Source organism: Coregonus clupeaformis, unplaced genomic scaffold, assembly GCF_020615455.1.
Source record: "Coregonus clupeaformis isolate EN_2021a unplaced genomic scaffold, ASM2061545v1 scaf0002, whole genome shotgun sequence".
Classification (NCBI taxonomy): domain Eukaryota; kingdom Metazoa; phylum Chordata; class Actinopteri; order Salmoniformes; family Salmonidae; genus Coregonus; species Coregonus clupeaformis.
The window spans coordinates 751,392-768,825 of NW_025533457.1; the positions used below are offsets into that span (position 1 = coordinate 751,392).

General features: G+C 42.9%; 1 protein-coding gene across 2 annotated transcripts in view; it reads right to left on the bottom strand.

Moving 5' to 3' along the window:
* Positions 1-17,434, bottom strand: part of LOC121587288 (atrial natriuretic peptide receptor 3-like) — a 74,180-nt gene that overhangs the window by 30,656 nt on the left and 26,090 nt on the right. For both annotated transcript variants that reach the window (XM_041904201.2, XM_041904200.2), the window contains exons 2-3: positions 13,411-13,533; positions 7,112-7,287 (exon numbers count right to left, since the gene is read on the bottom strand). In XM_041904201.2, the coding sequence (XP_041760135.1) occupies positions 7,112-7,287; positions 13,411-13,533 (299 nt within the window). The remainder of the gene's footprint in view (positions 1-7,111; positions 7,288-13,410; positions 13,534-17,434) is intronic.

Below are 17,434 nucleotides of genomic sequence, written 5' to 3' on the forward strand. Positions count from 1 at the left end.
AATAATAAGGTATTTTAGGTAGATATGTACATGAAAGCAGGGTAAAGTGACTAGGCATCAGGATAGATAATAATAAGGTATTTGAGGTAGATATGTACATGAAGGCAGGGTAAAGTGACTAGGCATCAGGATAGATAATAATAAGGTATTTGAGGTAGATATGGACATGAAGGCAGGGTAAAGTGACTCGGCATCAGGATAGATAATAATAAGGTATTTGAGGTAGATATGTACATGAAGGCAGGGTGAAGTGACTAGGCATCAGGATAGATAATAATAAGGTATTTGAGGTAGATATGTACATAAAGGCAGGGTAAAGTGACTAGGCATCAGGATAGATAATAATAAGGTATTGGAGGTAGATATGTACATGAAGGCAGGGTAAAGTGACTAGGCATCAGGATAGATAATAATAAGGTATTAGAGGTAGATATGTACATGAAGGCAGGGTAAAGTGACTAGGCATCAGGATATATAATAATAAGGTATTTGAGGTAGATATGTACATGAAGGCAGGGTAAAGTGAATAGGCATCAGGATAGATAATAATAAGGTATTTGAGGTAGATATGTACATGAAGGCAGGGTAAAGTGACTAGGCATCAGGATATATAATAAAAAGGTATTTGTGGTAGATATGTACATGAAGGCAGGGTAAAGTGACTAGGCATCAGGATAGATAATAATAAGGTATTTGAGGTAGATATGTACATGAAGGCAGGGTAAAGTGACTAGGCATCAGGATAGATAATAATAAGGTATTTGAGGTAGATATGGACATGAAGGCAGGGTAAAGTGACTCGGCATCAGGATAGATAATAATAAGGTATTTGAGGTAGATATGTACATGAAGGCAGGGTGAAGTGACTAGGCATCAGGATAGATAATAATAAGGTATTTGAGGTAGATATGTACATAAAGGCAGGGTAAAGTGACTAGGCATCAGGATAGATAATAATAAGGTATTGGAGGTAGATATGTACATGAAGGCAGGGTAAAGTTACTAGGCATCAGGATAGATAATAATAAGGTATTTGAGGTAGATATGGACATGAAGGCAGGGTAAAGTGACTAGGCATCAGGATAGATAATAATAAGGTATTTGAGGTAGATATGTACATAAAGGCAGGGTAAAGTGACTAGGCATCAGGATAGATAATAATAAGGTATTTGAGGTAGATATGTACATGAAGGCAGGGTAAAGTGACTAGGCATCAGGATATATACTAATAAGGTATTTGAGGTAGATATATACATGAAGGCAGGGTAAAGTGACTAGGCATCAGGATAGATAATAATAAGCTATTTGAGGTAGATATGTACATGAAGGCAGGGTAAAGTGACTAGGCATCAGGATATATAATAATAAGGTATTTGAGGTATATATGTTCATGAAGGCAGGGTAAAGTGACCAGGCATCAGGATAGATAATAATAAGGTATTTGAGGTAGATATGTACATGAAGGCAGGGTAAAGTGACCAGGCATCAGGATAGATAATAATAAGGTATTTGAGGTAGATATGTACATGAAGGCAGGGTAAAGTGACTAGGCATCAGTATAGATAATAATAAGGTATTTGAGGTAGATATGGACATGAAGGCAGGGTAAAGTGACTAGGCATCAGGATAGATAATAATAAGGTATTTGAGGTAGATATGTACATGAAGGCAGGGTAAAGTGACTAGGCATCAGGATAGATAATAATAAGGTATTTGAGGTAGATATGTACATGAAGGCAGGGTAAAGTTACCAGGCATCAGGATAGATAATAATAAGGTATTTGAGGTAGATATGTACATGAAGGCAGGGTAAAGTGACTAGGCATCAGGATAGATAATAATAAGGTATTTGAGGTAGATATGTACATGAAGGCAGGGTAAAGTGACCAGGCATCAGGATAGATAATAATAAGAGTAAAATAAAGAACAGAGTAGCAGCAGAAAATGATGAGTGGTGTATGTAGTGTGTGGGAGTGACAGCGTAGTTTGTCTAGATAGTGTGTATATACAGTCTAGTGAGTGTGTATATAGTGTGTATATAGTGTGTATATATAGTCTAGTGAGTGTGTATATAGTGTGTATATATAGTCTAGTGAGTGTGCGAAGGGTCAGTTCAAGATCGAGTCAGTGCAGATAGTTTGGGTACCATTCATTGACTATTTAGCAGTCTGGCTATTTAGCAGTCTGGCTATTTAGCAGTCTGGTTATTTAGCAGTCTGGCTATTTAGCAGTCTGGCTATTTAGCAGTCTTATGGCTTGGGGGTAGAAGCTGTCTCAGAGCCTGTTGGTCCGAGATCCGTTGCTCCAGTACCGTTTGCCGGATGGTAGCAGAGAGAACAGTCTATGGCTTTGGTGGCAATACAGTCTTCTACCATTCTCAATAGTTTCCCATGAAGGTTGTCTATACCTGGTGACTTATCATTACTGATTGTTAACAATAGTTTTTCCACCTCTTCCACACTAACTTGACCAAATTCAAAACGGCAATCCTTCTCTTTCAATATTAGATCTTTCATTCAAAAATATGATGGTTCACTGTTGTCATTTCATGTCTGAGTTTTTCCACTGTACTAGTGAAATAGTAATTGAAATGATTGGCAATATTAAAAGGTTTTGTAATAAATGACCCATTAACTTCAATGAACAATGGAGAATAATTGGGTTTTCTGCCCATTATATTATTTAAGCCACTCCAAAGTATTTTTTCATTGTGTTTTATGTCTTTTATCTTTGTTTGGTTTTTATATTTTTTTCTCATTTATGTTCTAGGAGAGGAGAGGTATTCTGTTGGCTCGTCAGTTCTAGGAGAGTTGTAGGTCTAGGAGAGGAGAGGTATTCTGTTGGCTCCTCAGGTCGCAGGTCGATGGGGTTTGTAGCATGAGAAGACAAGGTTAGGGTTGCTAAATTCCAGAAACTTTTCCCTGGTTTTTAGAAAAGGTAAAGTTTCCGGAATTATGCAACCCTACACAAAGTCTCCCTGTCACTAGAACTAGCAGAGATGATGTTCTAATGATGCTATTACACAGACACACACACACACACACACACACACACACACACACACACACACACACACACAGACACACACAGACACACACGCAGACACACACAAACCAGTGGAGGCTCAGTCATAGGATGCCACCAACAAGTCATTTCGTAAAATTTCCCCGGTCAACTGTAAGTGCTGTTATTGTGAAGTGGAAACGTCTAGGAGCAACAACGGCTCAGCCGCGAAGTGGTAGGCCACACAAGCTCAGGGAACGGGACCGCCGAGTGCTGAAGCGCGTAGCGTGTAAAAATAGTCTGTCCTCGGTTGCAACACTCACTACCGAGTTCCAAACTGCCTCTGGAAGGAACGTCAGCACAAGAACTGTTCGTCGGGAGCTTCATGAAATTGGTTTCCATGGCCGAGCAGCCGCACACAAGCCTAAGATCACCATGCGCAATGCCAGTCAGACGGACAAATCTGGGTTTGGCGGATGCCAGGAGAACGTTACCTGCCCGATTTCATAGTGCCAACTGTCAAGTTTGGTGGAGGAAGAATAATGGTCTGGGGCTGTTTTTCATGGTTCGGGCTAGGCCCCTTAGTTCCAGTGAAGGGAAATCTTAACACTACAGCATACAATGACATTCTAGACGATTCTGTGCTTCCAACTTTGTGGTAACAGTTTGGGGCAGGCCCTTTCCTGTTTCAGCATGACAATGCCCCCGTGCACAAAGCGAGGTCCATTCAGAAATAGTTAGTCGAAATCGGTGTGGAAGAACTTGACTGGCCTGCACAGAGCCCTGACCTCAACCCCATCGAACACCTTTGGGATGAAAAGGTGTCCACATACTTTTGGTCATGTAGTGCATGTACAGTCTGGGTCAAAAGTTTTGAGAATGACACAAATACTAATTTTCACTAAGTCTGCTGCCTCAGTTTTGATGATGGCAATTTGCATATACTCCAGAATGTCATGAAGAGTGATCAGATGAATTGCAATTAATTGCAAAGTCCCTCTTTGCCATGAAAATGAACTTAATCCCTGCCACAAAAGGACCAGCTGACATCATGTCAGTGATTCTCTCGTTAACACAGGTGAGAGTGTTGACGAGGACAAGGCTGGAGATCACTCTGTCATGCTGATAGAGTTAGAATAACAGACTGGAAGCTTTAATAGGAGGGTGGTGCTTGAAATCATTGTTCTTCCTCTGTTAACCATGGTTACCTGCAAGGAAACGCATGCCGTCATAAATGCTTCACAGGCAAGGATATTGCTGCTAGTAAGATTGCACCTAAATCAACCATTTATCGGATCATTAAGAACTTCAAGGAGAGAGGTTCAATTGTTGTGAAGAAGGCGCCAGGGCGCCCAAGAAAGTCCAGCAAGAGCCAGGATCGTCTCCTAAAGTTGATTCAGCTGCGGGATCGGGGCACCACCAGTGCAGAGCTTGCTCAGGAATGGCAGCAGGTAGGTGTGAGTGCATCTGCACGCACAGTGAGGTGAAGACTTTTGGAGGATGGCCTGGTGTCAAGAAGGGCAGCAAAGAAGCCACTTCTCTCCAGGAAAAACATCAGGGACAGACTGATATTCTGCAAAAGGTACATGGATTGGACTGCTGAGGACTGGGCTAAAGTCATTTTCTCTGATGAATCCCCTTTCCGATTGTTTGGGGCATCCGGAAAACACCTTGTCCGGAGAAGACAAGGTGAGCGCTACCATCAGTCCTGTGTCATGCCAACAGTAAAGCATCCTGAGACCATTCATGTGTGGGGTTGCTTCTCAGCCAAGGGAGTGGGCTCACTCACAATTTCGCCTAAGAACACAGCCATGAGTAAAGAATGGTACCAACACATCCTCCGAGAGCAACTTCTCCCAAGCATCCAAGAAAAGTTTGGTGACGACCAATGCCTTTTCCAGCATGATGGAGCACCTTGCCATAAGGCAACATTGATAACTAAGTGGCTCGGGGAACAAAACATCTACATTTTGGGTCCATGGCCAGGAAACTCCCCAGACCTTAATCCCATTGAGAACTTGTGGTCGATCCTCAAGAGGCGGGTGGACAAACAAAAACCCACACATTTTGCAAGAATGGGCTGCCATCAGTCAGGATGTGGCCCAGAAGTTAATTGACAGCATGCCAGAGCGGATTGCAGAGGTCTTGAAAAAGAAGGGTCAACACTGCAAATATTGACTCTTTGCATAAACTTAATGTAATTGTCAATAAAAGCCTTTGACACTTATGGAATGCTTGTAATTATACTTCAGTATACCATAGTAACATCTGACAAAAATATCTCATAACACTGAAGCAGCGAACTTTGTGAAGACCAATACTTGTGTCATTCTCAAAACTTTTGACCACAACTGTATAGAACATTTTGGCTATTGCAAATAGGGACTGGGCCGTTTGGCATGTCGCCCTGCTGTGTGTGCTGCCACACTCTGGTGGTGCAGTCAAGTTCAAATATGCTAAACCATTATTTGTGACATCCCGATGTCATCATCGTTGATAGACGATGCAGTCATAAAATCGATTGTACACATGGATTGGATTGTGAGTTTACTAACGCTTTGGTTCTAGTTTGTTGACTAGTATAACGTTAATATGGTGACAACAATGTAGTCTGTGTAGTGGTAAGCGGTTAAGACATGAAGGTTTGGCTTGGAGAGTTTTTGGCGCCTGGTCACAGACAGCTGTTGTGTTGTGCACAAGGTGAGAGGAGGATGTTAGATGTGAGAAGGAATTATAGAATGAGCAAAGTGATGATGCTGTTTGTATGTGGCTGCTATGAAAGTGAACTGTGTGTGCGGGTGATCAGGGGTGTATTCATTCCACCGACTCTGTTGAAAACGTTTCTTAAATGGAAGCGAGTTCAACGAAACGGGGAGGGACCTAGTTGAATTTGTCCAATAGAGACTCTTGTTGAAAGTTTATAATGTAACAGGTCGAGAGAGAAATGATAGTAATGAAGACAGTGTCTAGCTGATCTAGGGTGTAATCATTAGTCCAACAGTTAACGTGGACTAATGACTACACCCGTTTGGATTAACATGGACTAATGACTACACGCGTTTGGATTAACATGGACTAATGACTACACGCGTTTGGATTAACATGGACTAATGACTACACGCGTTTGGATTATGTACAAGGCGGTATTGAACGTGTCACTGTCTCTCACCTTGATTACTCACATTCTTCTCTCGACCTGTGTGCACCTTCGTTGTGAACTTTAATTCGTAGGTTAGGTTGTAGCAACCTCATGATGGGTACAGGGAACAATAGAGTATCATGTAGTAGCCTAAACCTATCGATGTTACATTGAGCTGGGTGAATGGAATATGAATGACAGTCATCCAATATGCTGTAATAGAAATAGGGCCATGTTCATAAACTAACCACCACACACACACACACACACACACACACACACACACACACACACACACACACACACACACATCACTTGGCTTAGCATAGACAGCCATGTATTTCATACTTAAATATACACCTAAGAACGTCAATATAAATCTGCACGCTTTCGAGGATGTGGAGAAAGTGAAAGTTACAGTAACAAGATTTCTAGGACATTCGGACTGTCTTGAACAAGACAACCCATTAGGACTGTCCTCAACAAGACAACCCATTAGGACTGTCCTCAACAAGACAACCCATTAGGACTGTCCTCAACAAGACAACCCATTAGGACTGTCCTCAACAAGACAACCCATTAGGACTGTCCTCAACAAGACAACCCATTAGGACTGTCCTCAACAAGACAACCCATTAGGACTGTCCTCAACAAGACAACCCATTAGGACAGTCCTCAACAAGACAACACATTAGAACTGTCCTCAACAACATCAATCAGTTTAGTTGATCAAGACCCTTGGCTAACTGTTGTGGCCTGCCAGTCACTAATACTGTTCGCCAGACATAGTCTTTACTGAGGGTTCAGCTACAGTTTCTTTTAGTAGACACTCTAATCCAGAGCGACACACAGTTAGTGAGCGCATACGTTTTCATACTGGTCCCCCGTGGGAATCGAACCCACAACCCTGGCGTTGCAAGCACCATGCTCTACCAACTGAGCCACAGGGGACGGGGTGGACTTACGTACATTGTCACAGTCGTCACAGTCCGGTATGCCAGCCTTCTGGATGGACCTCTTGACCTCTAGGGAGAAGTTCTCAAACTCTGGTTTGACCGTCCGGAGCAGCGTGACCATGTTGAGGGCAGAGTACGCCTGCCGCGCCTCACTGTCGTACTTATCCCCTCGCTTCCACGAGCCGTTGCCTGGGAAACCATACGAGGAGAGAGAGAGAAAAAAAAGTGGTGAAATTGTTGACACGTTGAAATGTTTCTGTCTGTCACCATGCAGTGCAGCCCTGGACCTGGAGATTAATATGGTGTGCAGGCCTTTGATCCAGCCTAGTATTAAAACCTCATGGGTCATCTCTTGATGACTTATTGATTAGTTGAATCAGCTGTTTTAGTGCTGGGTTGGAGTAACATAGCAGTTCTGCTTTAATGTTTGGGAGTGTGTCGTCTGATCAGAAACAGAGAGACAACAGTGAGTATATTAGCCGAAGTCATCATCATGTATCTATACAGTATATATGTGTAAGACTGATTAGAAAAAAAGTATATGTTTTATTCTCACGTACACCAGATAGGTCTAGGGAAATGTGTTGTTTTACAGGGTCAGCCATGGTAGCACAGCACCCCTGGAGGAAATCAGGGTTAAGTGCCTTGCATAATGGCACGTCGACATATTTTTCACCTTGTCGGCTCAGGTATTTGAAGCAGCAACCTTTTGGTTACTGGCCCAACGCTCGAACCGCTAGGCTACCTGCCATCACTGTATATATGTAGGGTAGTGTAACCATGCCATCACTGTATATATGTAGGGTAGTGTTACCATGCCATCACTGTATATATGTAGGGTAGTGTTACCATGCCATCACTGTATATATGTAGGGTAGTGTTACCATGCCATCACTGTATATATGTAGGGTAGTGTTACCATGCCATCACTGCATATATGTAGGGTAGTGTTACCATGCCATCACTGTATATATGCAGGGTAGTGTTACCATGCCATCACTGTATATATGTAGGGTAGTGTTACCATGCCATCACTGTATATATGTAGGGTAGTGTTACCATGCCATCACTGCATATATGTAGGGTAGTGTTACCATGCCATCACTGTATATATGCAGGGTAGTGTTACCATGCCATCACTGTATATATGTAGGGTAGTGTTACCATGCCATCACTGTATATATGTAGGAGTAGTGTTACCATGCCATCACTGTATATAGTAGGGTAGTGTTACCATGCCATCCCTGTATATGTAGGGTAGTGTTACCATGCCATCACTGTATATATGTAGGGTAGTGTTACCATGCCATCACTGTATATATGTAGGGTAGTGTTACCATGCCATCCCTGTATATATGTAGGGTAGTGTTACCATGCCATCACTGTATATATGTAGGGTAGTGTTACCATGCCATCCCTGTATATATGTAGGGTAGTGTTACCATGCCATCACTGTATATATGTAGGGTAGTGTTACCATGCCATCACTGTATATATGTAGGGTAGTGTTACCATGCCATCACTGTATATATGCAGGGTAGTGTTACCATGCCATCACTGTATATATGTAGGGTAGTGTTACCATGCCATCACTGTATATATGTAGGGTAGTGTTACCATGCCATCACTGTATATATGTAGGGTAGTGTTACCATGCCATCACTGTATATATGTAGGGTAGTGTTACCATGCCATCACTGTATATATGTAGGGTAGTGTTACCATGCCATCACTGTATATATGTAGGGTAGTGTTACCATGCCATCACTGTATATATGTAGGGTAGTGTTACCATGCCATCCCTGTATATATGTAGGGTAGTGTTACCATGCCATCCCTGTATATATGTAGGGTAGTGTTACCATGCCATCCCTGTATATATGTAGGGTAGTGTTACCATGCCATCACTGTATATAGTAGGGTAGTGTTACCATGCCATCACTGTATATATGTAGGGTAGTGTTACCATGCCATCACTGTATATATGTAGGGTAGTGTTACCATGCCATCACTGTATATATGTAGGGTAGTGTTACCATGCCATCACTGTATATATGTAGGGTAGTGTTACCATGCCATCACTGTATATATGTAGGGTAGTGTTACCATGCCATCCCTGTATATATTGTGACGTCACGAGAGGCTACACAGCTTTCAGCGGGATTGCTCAAGTAGTGCAAGGAGACAAGGTTCAAACAAAACAAGGATTTTATTATAGGTCTTGGGAAATTAACGAAAATATAACAAAATTCTGTTCTCTTGTGGCTCTTTAAGGGTTAACAGTTCAGGGATGTCTCTTCCACATCCAAAATCATAATTCTCACTCGCTCAGATAACTTTTCCCCAGCCTTACTGTAGTCCACGTTGCAGCTAGTGGCCAACCCAGCAAAAAGTCCTTCCAAATGTCTCTCACGTATTTCCACAGGTGCATATATCCAAAGGTGAGTATTTCCCAAAGGTAAGTATCTCCAAATCCTTCTATTCCTCATGGAAGTGGACGTGCAGCACTCTTGTCCTCCAGAGAGCCCAGGTTGGAGACTGTGTCTCTTCACCCCCACACCTTCAGCTCATCAGCTCCTCATTTGTTTCAGCTGCGTGGGAAGATTGGCCATAGAGGGGTGGAGTTCCCGACCATACCAGCAGATGGAGCCATAGCTGTCTGGGTTTGCAGCCACCTCAGGGGATGTAACGTCCCTCAGGACACAGCCTCTCGTGACATCACACATCCCCCTCCTCGGGACCGACGTCCTCGTCGGGTAAAGGCAGCGAAGAAGGCATCACGCCGGGAGAGGGCGTCCGCATTGCCGTGGTGCTTGCCAGACTGCTCTCTCTTCAACTCCTCCAACTCTAGGACCAGGGACTCAGCCTCCTGTTGTCTCTCCTTGAGTTTCTTACTGAAGCATCAGCCTTGGTTTTAGCAGAGTTTAGCTTCTGTTGAGCAGCTTTCAGTTCCTTCTCTCTCTCTGCCTCCGCATTCTTCATCTTGTTCTCCAACACCTTGTACTTCTCCTCTGCCTTCTTCTGGACCTCCTTACTACTGCGCAGGGTCTCCTCACACTCCTCGATGGTCCTGCGCAGCCTCTCCAGCTCCTCCTGTTGCTTAGGGAAGGAGCTCTGTTGGAGTTTAGCCTGGAGGATATCTAACTCTTCTGTCTTCATGTCTAACTGTTGCTTTAACAAACGATACCTCTCAGCGGTCCCCTTCAGACCAGACAGTTCTTTGTCCAGATTCTGTAGCTCCGTCTCTGTGTCGGTCTGGGCACCTGCCATCCCTATCAGAGCCCGGGGCGGGAGTGAGTAATTCAGAGGATTGCACGGAGCCTTCCCAGGATGAGTCTTGCCTCTCCGTTTCCGAGGTACTCGGGTTATCCTCTCCTGAGACTCTCTCCAGAGTGGGTAAAAGGCTGGGCAGTCTCGTCCAATTAGGACAGGGACGGGAGGGAATCAACCACCCCCCGCCGTCGTGTGTATGGTTCCCCGTGTGCTGGTCATTGTAAGTTCAGTAATGGGGTATTCTCTGGTGTCCCCATGGACACAGGAAACTGGGAGGACTTTCCCCGGGGTCAGACACGTTGGGCCCACCAAATCCTTACGCACCAGGGTGGCCCGGCTACCAGAATCCAGTAAGGCCTCCACATCATGGTGATTCACAGTTACCGGGCAGGTGGGGGGTCGATCTGGGCCGCCATCTACGACTCCCAAGAGCGAGGCAAAAGCGGTGTGTGGGTGCTGAGCTGGAGGACTCCGCAGTGGGCATAGGTTCATCGGCTGGTTTCCCACACTGCCAGAGATATGTCCCATCTCCCCACACCGGTAACACTGTCGAGTTTCCCCCTCCTGGTGTACTCTTCTTGGACCCGCCTGGTTTCTGGCTCCCCCTGGAGCCGGGATAAGTCCTGACGTGGCTGGGTTCGAGACCTTGGGGTCCTTTGGACGGGTTCTTCCCATTTGTGGTGGGGCCGCACTCCTGGGGTCTTTTCGGGGAAGCATTCAGCATCTCCGCTGTGGCCTGGTACTTTTCCACAGCTTCCACGGTCAGATCAGCCGTGGTCAAGGCCTGTTGACTGATGAACCGTTTTGCCTCATAAGGCAGGGCGCGTAGGTAACGATCCACCACAACGGCCTCCACCACGCCGCTGCTGTATTCCTCTGCGGATCCAGCCATTTCCTTGCGATTCGGACAAGTTCATGCATCTGCGCCCGAGGAGGTTGGTCTGGTTGGAAGGTCCAGCTGTGAAAGCGCTGGGCCATACAAACTTTGTGAGTCCATATCTGCTGAGGATCTCAGACTTCAGGGCATCATAGTCAGTAACCTGGTCAGGGCCCAGGTCCCGGACAGCATTCAGCGATTCCCCGGTTAGAAAGGGGGCTAACAGACCAACCCACTGTTAGCTTGGGCCAGGCTTCCCCTAGTGGCCGTGGCCTCAAATGCATGCAGGTATGCCTCAATGTCATCGGTAGCTCCCATCTTAGATATAAAGTCACTTGCCTTTATTGGGCGGGTATTTTGGACCACCCTCTGTCTCTGCAACTGCAATTCCTCTGCCTTCAGAAGGTTGGCTTTCTTTTGCTCCTCCAAGAGAGCCACGTTTGCTTGCATCTGGGCTTGCTGGCCAGCAACAAGGGCTTTCAATATGTCCTCCATTTCAGTCGGCGGGGAGCCTACGGCCAACTTGGAAAACTGGGTGATCAAACCTTCGGTATCCTCCTCTGACATGCACTATTAACGCTTGAGCGTGCCCGTATTCTCCACCATCTGTGACGTCACGAGAGGCTACACAGCTTTCAGCGGGATTGCTCAAGTAGTGCAAGGAGACAAGGTTCAAACAAAACAAGGATTTTATTATAGGTCTTGGGAAATTAACGAAAATATAACAAAATTCTGTTCTCTTGTGGCTCTTTAAGGGTTAACAGTTCAGGGATGTCTCTTCCACATCCAAAATCATAATTCTCACTCGCTCAGATAACTTTTCCCCAGCCTTACTGTAGTCCACGTTGCAGCTAGTGGCCAACCCAGCAAAAAGTCCTTCCAAATGTCTCTCACGTATTTCCACAGGTGCATATATCCAAAGGTGAGTATTTCCCAAAGGTAAGTATCTCCAAATCCTTCTATTCCTCATGGAAGTGGACGTGCAGCACTCTTGTCCTCCAGAGAGCCCAGGTTGGAGACTGTGTCTCTTCACCCCCCACACCTTCAGCTCATCAGCTCCTCATTTGTTTCAGCTGCGTGGGAAGATTGGCCATAGAGGGGTGGAGTTCCCGACCATACCAGCAGATGGAGCCATAGCTGTCTGGGTTTGCAGCCACCTCAGGGGGATGTAACGTCCCTCCAGGACACAGCCTCTCGTGACATCACAATATGTAGGGTAGTGTTACCATGCCATCACTGTATATATGTAGGGTAGTGTTACCATGCCATCACTGTATATATGTAGGGTAGTGTTACCATGCCATCACTGTATATATGTAGGGTAGTGTTACCATGCCATCACTGTATATATGTAGGGTAGTGTTACCATGCCATCACTGTATATATGTAGGGTAGTGTAACCATGCCATCACTGTATATATGTAGGGTAGTGTTACCATGCCATCACTGTATATATGTAGGGTAGTGTTACCATGCCATCACTGTATATATGCAGGGTAGTGTTACCATGCCATCACTGTATATATGTAGGGTAGTGTTACCATGCCATCACTGTATATATGTAGGGTAGTGTTACCATGCCATCACTGTATATATGTAGGGTAGTGTTACCATGCCATCACTGTATATAGTAGGGTAGTGTTACCATGCCATCACTGTATATATGCAGGGTAGTGTTACCATGCCATCACTGTATATATGTAGGGTAGTGTTACCATGCCATCCCTGTATATATGTAGGGTAGTGTTACCATGCCATCACTGTATATATGTAGGGTAGTGTTACCATGCCATCCCTGTATATATGTAGGGTAGTGTTACCATGCCATCACTGTATATATGTAGGGTAGTGTTACCATGCCATCACTGTATATATGTAGGGTAGTGTTACCATGCCATCACTGTATATATGTAGGGTAGTGTTACCATGCCATCCCTGTATATATCACTGGGACCGTTGTGCTGATGAGAAATGCTCACTGACAGCGATGTAAACAAATTAGGTTTTTGTGCGTATGGAACATTTCTGGGATCTTTTATTTCAGCTCATGAAACACGGGACTAACACTTTACATGTTGTTTATATATATATATATATATATATATATATATATGTTTTTGTATATGTAGGGCTGGGAACGTTGTGTTGATGAGTAGTGTTACCATAAGACGTGGAGTTGAAGAGTTCGATGTTGAAGAAGATGTAGCTCCCATTGGTGAGCCTCCGTCGATGAGCAGCTAGCATGATCTCTCGGACAACGTCTGCTCCCGCACACATGATAACAACTGCAAGAGATCGACGTGAAAAGAACCAGTGTTAGACCTCAACCCCGTTTCAACAAGACTAGGAACTTTAATACAACAACTGACAAATGACTTTTCTTAAAGCCGGAGTGGAAAGGATGCATCCCACTGGGCACATCACGTCATTTCAACGTGGAAATGTGGGTAATATTTGGTTGAGACATTGATCAATGAGATTTCAACTTTAATTCACCCACTCAAAAAGACAGCCAGAATGTTGTTGAATTCCCAGTGTGTTACATTTACATTTACGTCATTTAGCAGACGCTCTTATCCAGAGCGACTTACAAATTGGTGCATTCACCTTATAGCCAGTGGGATAACCACTTTACAATTTTTATATTTTTTATATTTTCTTTGTATTTTTAAATTGTATTATTTATTGTTTCTAGTTTTTAGTCTTTTTATTTTTAGAAGGATTACTTTATCCTATCCCAGGTATTCCTTAAAGAGGTGGGGTTCACTATGCTTTTCAACCATCTAAAAGCACAATCAAATTCCAATGGAAAAACAATGTCTGATTTTTGGTTTAGTTGTCATCTAAATGTATCTCTGCACTTTCAACCATTAAAAGCACAGCAAAGTTCAAATGGGAACACAACGTCAGATATGTTGTTAATCTATACAACAGATGAATGTGTTATCACTGGTCTTCATCTAATAGCACAACCAAATGACCTGGATTGCAGTTGAGATTACATTAAAAGTACATAGTGCAAGTAAGTGATCGATGCTCATTATTGCAATTGTGAAGATTTCCACAGACCTGCGACCTTTGCATGCTATGTTGAACATGCACACGTTCTATGATAACATAGGAAGAAACGTACAGTTACAGTAACCTCAAAATGTGTCCATGAAGAAATACTGTTACATTAGTTTGTAAAATAGCATTAACTTTTGGCTATTTACTGGATTACAAAAGTAATATTGAATTGTTTGGTTGACAACGGAACCACATGTCAACATTTTAAATAGATGTATCTAATGCTTGGATAGTTTCATTTTGATCTACTGGCTTAATCCTATTCTTTAACTTGTATTTTTGATTTAGTTGGAGACGTGAATCCAACATAGAATTCCTTAACTTGTCGACAAGTTAATAGGCTATTTACTGCATTGCAAAAGTGAAATTGAATTGTGTTTGGTTGTCAACGCAACCAAATATTAACATTTGAAGGAGATGTATATTTTATTCACTGACTTAGTCTGGCTTTAATTCCAGTTTGTCTACAAATTAATATTTGATAAGCTGGATTCATGTCTCCATCTCAACCAAAAATATATGTTAAAGAATAGGACTAAATCAAATCAATTTAAAGTTTGATTTGATTTAGTGCTATTCTTTAATTTAGATTTTTGGAGACATGAATCCAACATATTGATGATTACATTTGAAATCAACCAAAGCTTGAAAACCTAGGCCTATATAAATGTTTTGTCATTTAGCAGACGCTCTTATCCAGAGCAACTAGTGTTAAGTGCCTTGCTCAAGGGCACATTGACAGATGTTTCACCTAGTCGGCTTGGGGATTAGAACCAGCTACCTTTCGGTTACTGGCCCAATGCTCTTAACCAATAAGCTACCTGCCGCCCATTGTCTATTTAAGCAATAAGGCCCGAGGAGGTATGGTATACCTCACCTGATTGTACAGCCATTAGCCGTGGTATATTGGCCATATACCACAAACCCCCCAAGTTGCCTTATTGCTATTATAAACAGGTTACCGATGTAATTAGAGCAGTAAAAAGTATTATTTTTGTCGTACCCGTGGTATACGGTCTGATATGCCACAGCTTTCAGCCAATCAGCATTCAGGGCTCAACCCACCCAGTTTATAACCCTGGGTTGAATTTAAATAATGGCTGTTGATGATTTTACAAATGCTACTGTGTAAAAAAAGACCTAAATAGTATCGTTGATGATATATGACTTATAAAGTATGGTTAAATAGACCTACCCCTTTGGAATGGCTTCAACAGCCACAGCAGTGAATCTATTTCGTTTAGTATTTATTAGGATCTCCAATTATTAAGATCTTTCAATAATCATTGTCATGATAGCACATAGGTCGGTAGTAGTCAGCGACAAATATCAAAGCTAAGCAAAAAAGAAAATTGTGATAAATAAAAAAGTATACCAGTTTCATTTAAGGACCAAAGGATTGACAGCCGGCCCATATAGATCAATAATATAATAATACTTTTAGCAAAAATGTTTATTTTCAATTTACAATCTGTAGAAACAATGAGAATCGAAAGGTTCAGAACTTTTGTGAAACATCACAACACAGTTGAGAAATATATGGCAAATAGAAATCCAATATGGATGGTGTTAAGAGATAGATGGGAGGTGTTGAATGGAGCTGAAGGTTGGGACCAATATCAACAACTAATAACAACAAGATAACTAATGTAAAACATACTGTGTCCATAATAAGTATTTTTGTTGAAAACTTTTGTGAAAAAGAGCACAGTTTGGGGGATATGGCATATAGAAGCAAACCGGATGGACATCATGAAAATGATCTGAGAGGTTGAGAGTAGAAGAAGTTCAGGAGTAAAAACAAACAAAATAGAATTATTGTAAAATTGACTGTGTCCATAAAATGTATATAGTATGTATAAGCTGGAAGAAGAGGCCTAAACGTTGTTGTTCACTAGTTTACTCCAATTAGGGGAAGGGGTGGTGGGGTTGGAAAGTAATAAAGGAAAATAAATATTTTTAAAGCATATGTATATATATATATATATATATATATATATATATATATATATATATATATATATATGTGTGTGTGTATTTATATGTATGTATGTGTATGTATGTATATACAGTGAGGGAAAAAATTATTTGATCCCCTGCTGATTTTGTACGTTTGCCGACTGACAAAGAAATGATCAGTCTATAATTTTAATGGTAGGTTTATTTGAACAGTGAGAGACAGAATATAAATAAAAAAATCCAGAAAAAAGCATGTCAAAAATGTTATAAATTGATTTGCATTTTAATGAGGGAAATAAGTTGTGATGTCACGAGAGGCTGTGTCCTGGAGGGACGTTACATCCCCCTGAGGTGGCTGCAAACCCAGACAGCTATGGCTCCATCTGCTGGTATGGTCGGGAACTCCACCCCTCTATGGCCAATCTTCCCACGCAGCTGAAACAAATGAGGGCTGATGAGCTGAAGGTTTGGGAAGGGGAAGAGACACACTGAGGGAGTGTGTGGGGGTGAAGAGACACAGTCTCCAACCTGGGCTCTCTGGAGGACAAGAGTGCTGCACGTCCACTTCCATGAGGAATATAAGGATTTGGAGATACTTACCTTTGGGAAATACTCACCTTTGGATATCTGCACCTGTGGAAATACGTGAGAGACATTTGGAAGGACTTTTTGCTGGGTTGGCCACTAGCTGCAACGTGGACTACAGTAAGGCTGGGGAAAAGTTATCTGAGCGAGTGAGAATTATGATGTTGGATGTGGAAGAGACATCCTGAACTGTTAACCCTTAAAGAGCCACAAGAGAACAGACTTTTGTTATATTTTCGTTAATTTCCCAAGACCTATAATAAAATCCTTGGTTTGTTTGAACCTTGTCTCCTTGCACTACTTGAGCAACCCCGCTGAAAGCTGTGTAGCCTCTCGTGACGTCACAGATGGTGGAGAATACGGGCACGCTCAAGCGTTAATAGTGCATGTCAGAGGAGGATACCGAAGGTTTGATCACCCAGTTTTCCAAGTTGGCCGTAGGCTCCCCGCCCGACTGAAATGGAGGACATGTTGAAAGCCCTTGTTGCTGGCCAGCACGCCCAGATGCAAGCAAACGTGGCTCTCTTGGAGGAGCAAAAGAAAGCCAACCTTCTGAAGGCAGAGGAAATTGCA